Below are 12,863 nucleotides of genomic sequence, written 5' to 3' on the forward strand. Positions count from 1 at the left end.
CACACATAGTGATTGAGAGCTTAGTTTTTTGCCCAATTGCGTCATGCTTCCTATCCACCAATGCCGATCCCTGCTCTGACATGCTGCCCACGTGTCCTCCGACACGTGGGCAGCAGCCGTATGCATCTTATCACCTACACTTTGACGAGCGCAGTGCAGCTCAGCGTTGTGTACGGAGAGACACACCCTGACAGCACTCTTTTCCTCCCATCTGTGTGCATGCGCCATCAATCAGCCAGCAGAGATCGGAATTGCGCCAGTCATGAGAGAGAGACCACGTCCGGCTTAGTCCCGCCCAGCTGAAAAACAGGCCAATCGTTGTTCATGTGGCCGCTCAGACTCAGCCAGCAAGGCAGAGCCGAGATCCGATACGATGTATCCGGGATCCCAGCTCTGGTTCCGCCATGTGTTTTTACCGCTGCGCCACCTGAGCAGCCTGAGAGCCGAGTTGCGAACCAGTCTGCCAGCGAAAATCGGGGCAAAAATCGTGAAGTGTGAACTAGGCAGAGGTGGAAAGAGTACTAAAGTATTGTACTCAAGTAAAAGTACTATTACTTTAATGAATTTTTACTTAAGTAGGAGTAAAATTACTAGTCTAAAAATCTACTCAAGTAAAAAGTAAAAAGTAACTCATTTAATATGTACTCAGAGTAAACGTTAGTTACTTTTTTTAACAGGAGGGCATGACAAGTGGATATAAATCTCACAATAGTTGTTTTTTATTCAAATATAATAGAAAAAAAACATGTTGATACAACATTTAAAACATTTAGGGATGTGTAATGTGTCATTTTAGTCCCATTAAACCATTTTAAACTGTATAACCACTAGTGATTGGTCGTTCGTGAACGATCTGATTCTATTGAACGGCTCTTTAAAATGAACGAAAGAAACCGAGTCGTGCCTTTGGTCGCGCCAAAAGATCCGGCTCCCCATCGCAGAATTCACTGCAGCAGTTTCCCAGATGCGATTTTTTTTAGCGTTTATTTTACTCAGTAACGGATGTTATTTAAAATGTAACGAATTACAATTCTTAATACAAAACATACTTAAGTGAAAGTAAAATTACTGGTTGTAAAATCTACTTTAAAAAGTACAAGTACACAAAAAAACTACTCAGTTACAGTAACGTGAGTAAATGTAATTCGTTACTTTCCACCTTTGGAACTAGGCATTATAGCTGAACCTAGGACCCCTTTGCTGTAAGGCCACAGTGCTACCCACCAAGCCACCATGCCACCCAGAAGTCACTGAGTAAAAATTGCATGTAAACTTCAGACCTTTAACTTTATAGCTATTTAATACTGTTTCATTCTAAACTAATCTAAATCTACAGAGCTTTCTATATTCCAGAATAACACTCACAGTGCATCTGAGTTCATCTCTGAACCAGTTTATTTTCCTAGCACTAGTATTATACTGGAGCAGAGCGATAAAGGTGCGAGATGTTTATCTGCTGTGAGCTAACAGCTGCTTCTGCTGTAACACATCCAAACACATGCCAGCCTGCGAGCGAAACGCCTCTCGACACGATTTCCGACGACCTACAACGTGGAACTGGTTTCAACAATGAAAAACATTGAGCATGACGCGTGACTGTTTGCTATCAGTCATGCCTAGTGCAGGAGCGTGTTTAAAGCCACGGCGCTGAAAGTGGAGTGATGCATGGCTTGGTGTCCTCACCACCATCCTCAGCCTTCTATCGTTTCTCTGTTATTCTGTATTAGTTCGGAACGTTATCTTAATCTTTGTTTCGATTTTCCTTCTTGTTCGTTACCTGCCTCTCTGCTTCTTAATTCAACCCGGAAACCTTGTTTACGTTTGTGGTCTATTTCCTTCGTGTTTTGCCTTGTATCTCCATCATTCATTTTCTTAATTCTTTCTGTTCTTCTCTTTCTCTCTCTTAGTTGCCAGGCGGTACCCTGTGTTTCTGGGCCGGGCGCATCGCTCCTATACGAGGCAGGAGCCGCTCTACATTCAGACGGTCCTAAAGGTCAACAGCACACTTTACATCGGTGCCAGGTAACCTTAATTTATCTACACGGGTTAACATTAAAACCACCTCCTTGTGTCTACACTCACTGTCCATTTTATCAGCTCCACTTACCATAAAGGAGTACTTTGTAGTTCTACAATTACTGACTGTAGTCCATCTGTTTCTCTACATTCGTTTTTAGCCTGCTTTCACCCTGTTCTTTAATGGTCAGGACCCCCACAGGACCACCACAGAGCAGGTATTATTTAGGTGGTGGATCATTCTCAGCACTGCAGTGACACTGACATGGTGTTGGTGTGTTAGTGTGTGTTGTGCTGGTATGAGTGGATTAGACACAGCAGCGCTGCTGGAGTTTTTAATTACTGTGTCCATTCACTGTCCACTCCTACCTAGTTGGTCCACCTTGTAGATGTAAAGTCGATCGCTCATCTATTGCTGCTGTTTGAGTTGGTCGTCTTCTAGACCTTCATCGGTGGCCACAGGACGCTGCCCACGGGGAGCTGATGGCTGGAAATTTTTGGTTCGTGGATTATTCTCAGTCCAGCAGTGACAGTGAGGTGTTTATAAACTCCAGCAGCACTGCTATGTCTGATCCACAACACACACTAACACACCACCACCATGTCAGTGTCATTGCAGTGCTGAGAATGATCCACCCCCTAAATAATACCTGCTCTGTAGTGGTCCTGTGGGGGTCCTGACCATTGAAGAACAGGGTGAAAGCAGGCTAATAAGGTATGTAAACAAACAGATAGACTACAGTCAGTAATTGTAGAACAACAAAGTGGACAGTGTGTGTAGAAACCAGGAGGTGGTTTTAATGTTATGGCTGATCGGTGTATATGTAATATTATATACTGGAGGTGTGTAGGGAGGCAGTTCTGTACAATTTACTTATTTTAAGCCAAATTCAATTCAGCATCTTACGGATTTAAATTGAGTCAACTCAGTTCCCATTGCTATAAAACAGAGTGGTTCACTGCCCACACATTTGAACTAAATTAAGGATGGCAAATCAAATTTAGTGCTAGATGACGTCCCTCGATGAATGCTATTTATTTATTTATAACGAGCCAGGGTTCATTGATGCACATGGGGAGCGAAGGCTGGCCCGTGTGGTCCAATCTAACAGATGAGCTACTGTAGCTCAAACTGCTGGAGAAGTTAATACTGGTTCTGATAGAAAGGTGTCAGGATACACAGTGCATCACAGTTTGTTGTGTATGGGGCTGCATAGACGCAGACTGGTCAGGGTGCCCACGCTGACCCCTGTCTACCACCAAAAGCGCTAACAATGGGCACGTGAGCATCGGAACTGGACCACGGAGCAATGGAAGAAGGTGGCCTGGTCTGATGAATCACGTTTCCCTTTACATCACGTAGATGCACTATGGGAAGATGCTTTGGGCAATGTTCTGCTGGGAAACCTTGGGTCCTGCCATCCACATGGATGTTACTTTGACACGTACCACCTACCTAAGCATTGTCACAGACCATGTTCACCCTTTCATGGAAACGCTATTCCCTAATGGGTGTGGCCTCTTTCAGCAGGATGATGCACCCTGCCACAGAGCACAAATGCTTCAGGAACGGTTTGAGGAGCACAACGACGAGTTTGAGATGTTGACTTGGTATCCAAATTCCCCGGATCTCAATCCAATCGAGCATCTGTGGGACGTGCTGGACAAACAAGTCCGATCCAAGGAGTTAAAGGATCTGCTGGTAACATCTTGGTGCCAGATATAACAGCACACCTTCAGGGGTCTAGTGGAGTCCATGCCTTGACGGGTCAGGGCTGTTTTGGCAGCAAAAGGGGGACATTCCTTTTCCTTCAGGAATTTAGATTTAAAAGTATCACAGCAGTATCTATATATGAGAAGTTAGGGTTTTTAAAAGTGTCCCGGTTGCTTTGAAATGGAAATGAAAAATTACACAGTGGAACAATTTCATTACGACTTCAAATCTCTAAAAGCACTTGTGTGATAAGCGCTGAATCCAATAACGTGAGATGGTTTTATCCACTCCAAAAGTCATTTTTCTCATCTGCTTTTTATTCTTTTAACTTTGTGTGTGTGCACCGTGACCTAATATTAAAATACAAAAATATCTACCAAAACGGCACAGAATTTCTAATAATTGTGATGACTTGTTAATTAAAAAAAGTTAAACCTTTATTATATTTGTTCGTCATGGTACATCAGTCAATACCAAGTCATAGTGAGGCATACAGTCTATGAATGACATGAATACCTGCTAATGAAGCTTCAAAAATAAGAAAAACTGGCTTTTCTGCACCAGAGTTGGGGTTTCGAATACATCGTATCGAATCTCAGCCGCAGCATGAACAACGATTGGCTGTTGTTCAGGGTTAGAGGGTAAGAAAGTCGGATCGTAGGTCCTCATAACTGGTGCGACTGCGGCCCCTGCTGGCTGACTGATGGCGCCTGCACAGCGCTGAGGAATAATGCTGATTCGGGTGCGGCCCTCCGTACACAGTGCCCGTCAAGTGTATGAACTCGACTCGTGCGGGTGAAAAATGCAGTCTGTACTGACTGTACGTGCCGGAGGGGGCATCCTCAGTCAGCGGTGAAGGGTCGAATCAGTATAGAGGACGCAATCAGGGTAATTGGACACGACTAAATTGGGGGGGGGAAATGGGGGGGGGGGGGGGGCTTTTCTGTGTCCTGTTGTTTTCCCCGTTTACCTTCCATAGAGGCTTCATTGCGAAAAATAGAACACAGCCTTCACGAGTGAAAAGAACTCTAAGAATTCTGTTATTTTGGCTATAAATATAAAAAAACTGTTTTTATAGGGTCTATAGGTAACGTAATATTTACAACCCCAAATCAAAAACAGTCTGGACCAGCATAAGAGCATTACAGGGCGAGCGTGGGTCCAGTGGGTCCAGTGTCACAAACACTGGGCGCAAGACAAAAATACCCCCTGGACAGGGCACGTCAAACCATCATAAAGCATCACACACTCACACATACAGGTGACATTTAGAGCAGCAATTACACCTACTGGCACGTAGACATGGGGAGTGCATGCACCGCGATTTTAAAAACAGTGGCCACATTTCACGTCTACCAGCGGGCACTGTGCGATCGACTGGTAGATTGCGATCGACTTATTGGGCACCCTTGGTCTGGACAGTATTGAAAATGCAAATTAACTTCATTGCAGACAGTACGAACCCAAGATATTTCATGTTTTATCTGCTCCTCCATTCCTGCATTTCAGGCCTGCAACACATTCCAAAAAAAGTTGGGACGGGGGCATTTTTTATAAAAAACTAAATAACAATGTGATTTGGTACAAAAGCAGCATCCAAGAAAGGCTGAGTCTTTGATGAGCAAAGATGATCAGAGGATCTCCAGTTTGTCAACAAATCCATGAGAAAATGATTAAAATGCTTAAAAACAATGAACCTCAAAGAAAGACTGGAAGAGATTTGCATATTTCTCCCTCTACAGTGCATAATATCATTAAACCATTCAAGGAATCAGGAGGAATTTCAGTGCGTAAAGGCCAAGGGCGCAAGCTTAAACTGAATCCCTGTGATCTTCTATCCCTCAGACGGCCCTGCATCAAGAACCGCCACTCAACAATAGCTGATATAACCACATGGGTGAGGGATTACTTTGGCTGGCAAACCTTTATCAAGCACTACTATACAGAGTTACATACACAAATGCCACTTAAAACTTTACTGTGCAAAAAAGAAGCCTTATGTTAACCATGTCCAGAAGCGACATCGACTTCTCTGGGCTTGGAGGCATCTAGGATGGACCATCACAGAGTGGAAACGTGTATTGTGGTCAGATGAATCAGCATTCCAGACCAATCTGGAATCAGCAACAAGTCCAAAAGCCAGGGTCTGTCATGGTATGGGGTGTGTCAGTGCCCTTGGTAAAGGTCATTAACACTTCTGTGATGCAGCATTAATGCAGAAAAGTACATTGAGCTCTTAGAGCAACATGCTGCCTTCAAGACGTCATCTTTTCCAGGGACGTTCATTCATTTTGCAACAAGACAATGCAAAACCACATTCTGCACACATTAGAAGAAGAGGGTACGGGTACTGGACTGGCCTGCCTGCAGTCCTGACCTGTCCCCAATAGAGAACGTGTGGAGACGACCCCATACTGTTGCACATCTTAAGACGTGTTTGCAGGAAGAACGGGACAAAATAAAAGCTGAAACACTAAATCACTTGGTCTCCTTGGTGGCAAAACGTCTTTTAAGTGTGGTGAAAAGAAATGGCAAGGTTACAAAGTGGTAAATGCTTTACCGTCCCAACTTTTTTTGGAATGTGTCGCAGGCCTGAAATGCAGGAATGGATGTTTGGTCAACTTCATCATTCTTTCATTTATTAATAGAGTTACTGCCATGAGACCATGAGATCTGATGCCAGTGCATGATACTTAACAACTGCTCTGTGTACATATGTGTGTGTGTGTTGGTTGGGGTGGGGGGCACACAGCCAAAAAGCTGCACTCCATTTTCCGTGTGTCAGGTCAGAAGCGGTGTCAGGACTTCACACATGTTCTTCAAAGCCAGCGCTGACAGAAGGTTCTAAGCTCTCCCGAGATACCACATGTGCTCCGGCTTAGACCGAGGGTGGTAAACCTTTTAGAAACGCAGGTCGAAATGCCACGGCCTTTGCCCTCCGCTTCCGTAAAACACTCTCCTATCTGGCTTCTTACTAACAGAGCAGAAACACTGTGACTTGGGTTGCGGGATTAGAGGTGGCAGGAAAGCTGGTGGAAAGCTGTTAACACCTTCCAGAGAGTGTGAGCGCTGAGGCCGGTGATGAAAGGAGGTTGGAGATTTATGGTAGCCGGGCTGAATCAACAGTGCAGGTACAGGTGGTGGACAAAATAACAAAAAACACTGCATAATAAGCTTATTAAATAAAGCTGAAGACCAACCTTTGGGTATTTCATGGTATTTTTTTATTTATTTATTTATTTATTTATTTATTTATTTTTGAAATTATCTATTTTTTCCCACTTTTTTCCCTCAACTTTTATCCCCGTTCTAATCGTGTCCAATTACCCTGATTGCGTCCTCTATACTGATCCGACCCTTTTGCCGCTGACTGAGGACGCCACTCAACTGACTCGCGCCCCCTCCGGCACGCAGTCAGTACAGCCTGCATTTTTCACCCGCACGAGCCGAGTTCATACACCGAGAGACACTGCGCACGGAGGGTCACTCCCCCCCAATGTTATTCCTCAGCCCTGTGCAGGCGCCGTCAGTCAACCAGCAGGGGCCGCAGTCGTACCAGTTATGAGGACCTATGCTCCGACTCTACCCCTAAGCCCCTGAACAACAGCCAAACGTTGTTCATACTGCCGCCCAACCCAGTCGGAAAGGTAGAGCTGAGTTTCGATACGATGCATCTAGAAACCCAACTCTGGTGAGCTAGCGTACTTTACCGCTGCGCCACCTGAGCGGCTATTATTTTGGGGGTTTAATGATTCCTGATTCCTGCAACTGGTCCTTCTGTGACTGAAGAACACATTGGAACACATTTTTATGTCCAGAAAAACATTCAGTGAAGTATTTTATAGAACTCGGGTGGCACAGCGGTTTATTATGCAAGCCCACCACACTGCTGAGATCTGGGTTGGCGCTATCAATCGTCTACACAGACGATCGGCTCTGTCCGGGTGGGGGGTAATGTCCGAAGCCCTGTTCTGGATTGGCGAATATTTTATAATGCCATTTAACTTGTTGTATAAGCTCCTAATTTCTTCTCAGTGCTTCTGAATGATTAGAGATGATGACTTCTCTGTGGTCATATTATTAGGACTAATTTAGTGATCTATTTTTGCTAGAAGAAAATTTGTCCAGAGGGTCAGATCCAGCTGTAATGCTGGTTTAAAGCCGCTGCTCCCAATTCTGACCATAGTGAGCCAATTTCCTTTCAGGACTAGGTAACAATTTTGGTTTTACTTGGTTATGGAGTTAAATGATGGCTCTACTCTGTATTAACTCTCTAGAAAACTAGAATGGTATGATATAATAATGCGGCTATTTGGTCTGATAACATAATGGGTGAACTGATGAGTTTCCTCCATGCACAGTAATGACACAATGACGTCACTATTTCAATTTTCTCTGGCTTTTATATTTCGGAAATGTAATAAATTCAATGATTAAGAACCTGTAAGCTTAGCTCTGACTGTAAGTGTATCCAAGGTAAATCAAAAACACATAATACATTATTAAGTTATAAAGTTATTGGTATTTATAGTAACAGGTTTGGTCAGGGGTTGTAACTACCGGGGGGCAGGTGCACTGGGGGGCCCTCCACGACATGAACTCAACCCTCCACCGCACTGCCCCCCCATTGGCAGCACTTGCCAGGTTGTTATTGTTATATTACAATATTGTAGCGGCGATATGTGAGTGACATTCAGCTCAGCCAATCAGAATGTAGCACCCGCTTTATATATGTGCGTTCGGACGTTCTGCAGTAGTTAGTTAGTTTTGTATATGAGACTCGCCGTATGGCCCCAGCATTGAACCCAATAGGTAGTTCGGGTGCTGGAGCTAGGCAGTCTAAAGTGTTGTAACTCTACCTTGTCGTGTGCCTTTATTCCCTTACCTCCACCACCGCACGCAGCAAAAGACCCGTAGCATCCCCGCCGGCTTGGTGAGCCGACCCTCTACAATAGCAAGTGGCTAATGCTAGCGGTAAAGTGCGATAGCAAAAGAAAGACCAACACAATATTGGGAAGGTGGTCATAATGTTAGGCCTGATCAGTATATTTGTGAAACCCTAAAACTTAAATGTTTTCCAACAGCAGGGAAAATAATGAACAGTTATGCTCAGGAACACGCGGTGGATCTGTGGGACCAATTATATCAGTAAGACTTTTACCAGAACGCATTTACGATGCCACTTACTAAAGAGCTCATGAAACAGACTCAACACTCCCTCTTGGGATGACTGTGAATAAATGTGGACATGTGGAGAAGTCGCTAATATGTAAAACTTCAGTTTCCAGCAGTTTATGCTAACAGTTACGCCCTCGGCTGCACAATCACACCTGATCTTGATCCCGTCTGTTATTAGCCTGCTACATCATTTCATTTCTATTTGTTGTACATCATTGTGCCAATCTGTGTTCTCTCACCTGACCTTCTCATGTGTCTTGTTCTTAAGATGTTAGGTTAGATTTTTTAGCATATCTTTAGCATACTTTCAGCCAGAGATGGGGACTCGAGTCCGAGTCGCACGTAAGTCGCAAACACAGCGACTTCAGACTGGACTCGGACTTGTTTCAAATGACTTGAACTCGACTCATGACTTGCAAAAAAATGACTCGTAAACGACAAGAGTCCCTAGCGTCAGCATATAGTATATACAGTGTATCACAAAAGTGAATACACCCCTCACATTTCTGCAAATATTTCATTATATCTTTTTATGGGACAACACTATAGACATGAAACTTGGATATAACTTAGAGTAGTCAGTGTACAACTTGTATAGCAGTATAGATTTACTGTCTTCTGAAAATAACTCAACACACAGCCATTAATGTCTAAATAGCTGGCAACATAAGTGAGTACACCCCACAGTGAACATGTCCAAATTGTGCCCAAATGTGTCGTTGTCCCTCCCTGGTGTCATGTGTCAAGGTCCCAGGTGTAAATGGGGAGAAGGGCTGTTAAATTTGGTATTTTGGGTACAATTCTCTCATACTGGCCACTGGATATTCAACATGGCACCTCATGGCATAGAACTCTCTGAGGATGTGAGAAATAGAATTGTTGCTCTCCACAAAGATGGCCTGGGCTATAAGAAGATTGCTAACACCCTGAAACTGAGCTACAGCACGGTGGCCAAGATCATACAGCGGTTTTCCAGGACAGGTTCCACTCGGAACAGGCTTCGCCAGGGTCGACCAAAGAAGTTGAGTCCACGTGTTCGGCGTCATATCCAGAGGTTGGCTTTAAAAAATAGACACATGAGTGCTGCCAGCATTGCTGCAGAGGTTGAAGACGTGGGAGGTCAGCCTGTCAGTGCTCAGACCATACGCCGCACACTGCATCAACTCGGTCTGCATGGTCGTCATCCCAGAAGGAAGCTGACGCACAAGAAAGCCAGCAAACAGTTTGCTGAAGACAAGCAGTCCAAGAACATGGATTACTGGAATGCCCTGTGGTCTGACGAGACCAAGATAAACTTGTTTGGCTCAGATGGTGTCCAGCATGTGTGGTGGCGCCCTGGTGAGAAGTACCAAGACAACTGTATCTTGCCTACAGTCAAGCATGGTGGTGGTAGCATCATGGTCTTGGGCTGCATGAGTGTTGCTGGCACTGGGGAGCTGCAGTTCATTGAGGGAAACATGAATTCCAACATGTACTGTGACATTCTGAAACAGAGCATGATCCCCTCCCTTCGAAAACTGGGCCTCATGGCAGTTTTCCAACAGGATAACGACCCCAAACACAACCTCCAAGATGACAACTGCCTTGCTGAGGAAGCTGAAGGTAAAGGTGATGGACTAAACCCAATTGAGCACCTGTGGCGCATCCTCAAGTGGAAGGTGGAGGAGTTCAAGGTGTCTAACATCCACCAGCTCCGTGATGTCATCATGGAGGAGTGGAAGAGGATTCCAGTAGCAACCTGTGCAGCTCTGGTGAATTCCATGCCCGGGAGGGTTAAGGCAGTGCTGGATAATAATGGTGGTCACACAAAATATTGACACTTTGGGCACAATTTGGACATGTTCACTGTGGGGTGTACTCACTTATGTTGCCAGCTATTTAGACATTAATGGCTGTGTGTTGAGTTATTTTCAGAAGACAGTAAATCTAAACTGCTATACAAGTTGTACACTGACTACTCTAAGTTATATCCAAGTTTCATGTCTATAGTGTTGTCCCATGAAAAGATATATTGAAATATTTGCAGAAATGTGAGGGGTGTACTCACTTTTGTGATACACTGTATATACCCACATATACAGTATATATATATATATATACCCACATATACAGTATATATATATACCCACATATACAGTATATATATATATATATATATATACACACCAATCAGCCATAACATTGAAACCACCTTCTTGTTTCTACACACACTGTCCATTTTTTCAGCTCCACTTACCATATAGAAGCACTTTGTAGTTCTACAATTACTGTCCGTAGTCCATTTATTTCTCTACTTACCTTTTTAGCCTGCTTTCACCCTGTTCCTCAATGGTCAGGACCCCCACAGGACCACTACAGAGCAGGTATTATTTGGGTGGTGGATCATTCTAAGCACTGCAGTGACACTGACATGGTGGTGGTGTGTTAGTGTGTGCTGGTATGAGTGGATCAGACACAGCAGCACTGCTGGAGTTTTTAAACACCTCACTGTCACTGCTGGATTGAGAATAGTCCACCAACCAAAAATATCCAGCCAACATCACCGCATGGGCAGCGTCCTGTGACCACTGATGAAGGTCTAGAAGATGACCAACTCAAACAGCAGCAATAGATGAGCGATCGTCTCTGACTCTACATCTACAAGGTGGACCAACTAGGTAGGAGTTTCTAATAGAGTGGACAGTGAGTGGACACGGTATTTGAAAAAACTCCAGCAGCGCTGCTGTGTCTGATCCACTCATATCATCACAACACACACTAACACACCACCACCATGTCAGTGTCACTGCAGTGCTGAGAATGATCCACCACCTAAATAATACCTGCTCTGTGGTGGTCCTGTGGGGGTCCTAACCATTTAAGAACAGGGTGAAAGCAGGCTAAAAAGTATGTAGAGAAAAAGATGGACTACAGTCAGCTTCCGGCATAGTGATGAAGCATCGCTCCCTACTCCCTACACAGTTTGAAGTTGACTTGGGCTCATGTTTTGTGACTTGTGAACATCTCTGGTGTGTGTGTGTGTGTGTGTTGGGTGAAGTATGAAGCTGATTTCTTTCCCCCTGACCCACTCAGGTGATTCATGCTATTACAGAGCTCTCTCATTTCACCTCTTCATCTCAGAGCTTTGATCGATTTTCCCTTTAATTATGAACTATTCTGTAGTTCTGAGAAACAACAATACCTGTACTTCTATCTGTGTTTTATTTCTAATGAACTGTGTGTGTGTGTGTGTGTGTGTGTGTGTGTGTGTTTCAGAGATGACCTTTATCGAGTTGAACTGGACCATGTGTCGGGAGATGAGATGTTCTACAGCAAAGTGAGTTGTGCTCGCTTACCACCTGCTACCTGGATTATTGCTGTGTGTGTGTGTGTGTCCGTACAGTAATAAAAACTCTTATCTAGCATTAACAGAGGCTCAAATTTGACCTACCCAAGAAAATGACCCACTAAAAGGAAAAAACTGGTCAGTCTATGTTAATTATTCGACTATACAGGCGTACTCTTACAGTGACCAAGGGTGAAATATTAGTAGATGCACTTACGGTGCATATGGTACCAACTTGCCGCCTATATCTCTATTTAGTCATGCACAAAGCTGATCCGCATATGAACTCGCCTTGTGCAGGTGAAAAAATGCAGTCGGTGACTGCTCGCATGTCGGAGGGGGCATGCATCAGTTCACTGTCCTCAGTCAGGGCGGGGGTTAGCACCAGTAGAGAGGAAGCATTACGCAATTGGGTAAAAAATTGGACGTGCTAAAATCTGGAGAAAAGGGGAGAAAATGCATTAAAAAATATACAAAATATTATAAAAAATATAAAATATAAAATATTAAGAAATATAAAATAATATAAAAAATTAAAAAATTATGTTATTATATTATTATGATAAATTATTAATATTATTATCTAAAGCTATTATTTAGCTATTATTAGCTAAAATGTTTAAAAATAAT

General features: G+C 43.7%; 1 protein-coding gene across 1 annotated transcript in view; it reads left to right on the forward strand.

The window, feature by feature from the left end:
- sema6ba (sema domain, transmembrane domain (TM), and cytoplasmic domain, (semaphorin) 6Ba) overlaps positions 1–12,863 on the forward strand; it is a 147,108-nt gene that overhangs the window by 82,626 nt on the left and 51,619 nt on the right. The window contains exons 3-4 of the mRNA XM_062987555.1: positions 1,908–2,022; positions 12,164–12,224. Of these exons, the coding sequence (XP_062843625.1) occupies positions 1,908–2,022; positions 12,164–12,224 (176 nt within the window). The remainder of the gene's footprint in view (positions 1–1,907; positions 2,023–12,163; positions 12,225–12,863) is intronic.

This window comes from Trichomycterus rosablanca, chromosome 25 (genome assembly GCF_030014385.1).
Source record: "Trichomycterus rosablanca isolate fTriRos1 chromosome 25, fTriRos1.hap1, whole genome shotgun sequence".
Taxonomy (NCBI): Eukaryota; Metazoa; Chordata; class Actinopteri; order Siluriformes; family Trichomycteridae; genus Trichomycterus; species Trichomycterus rosablanca.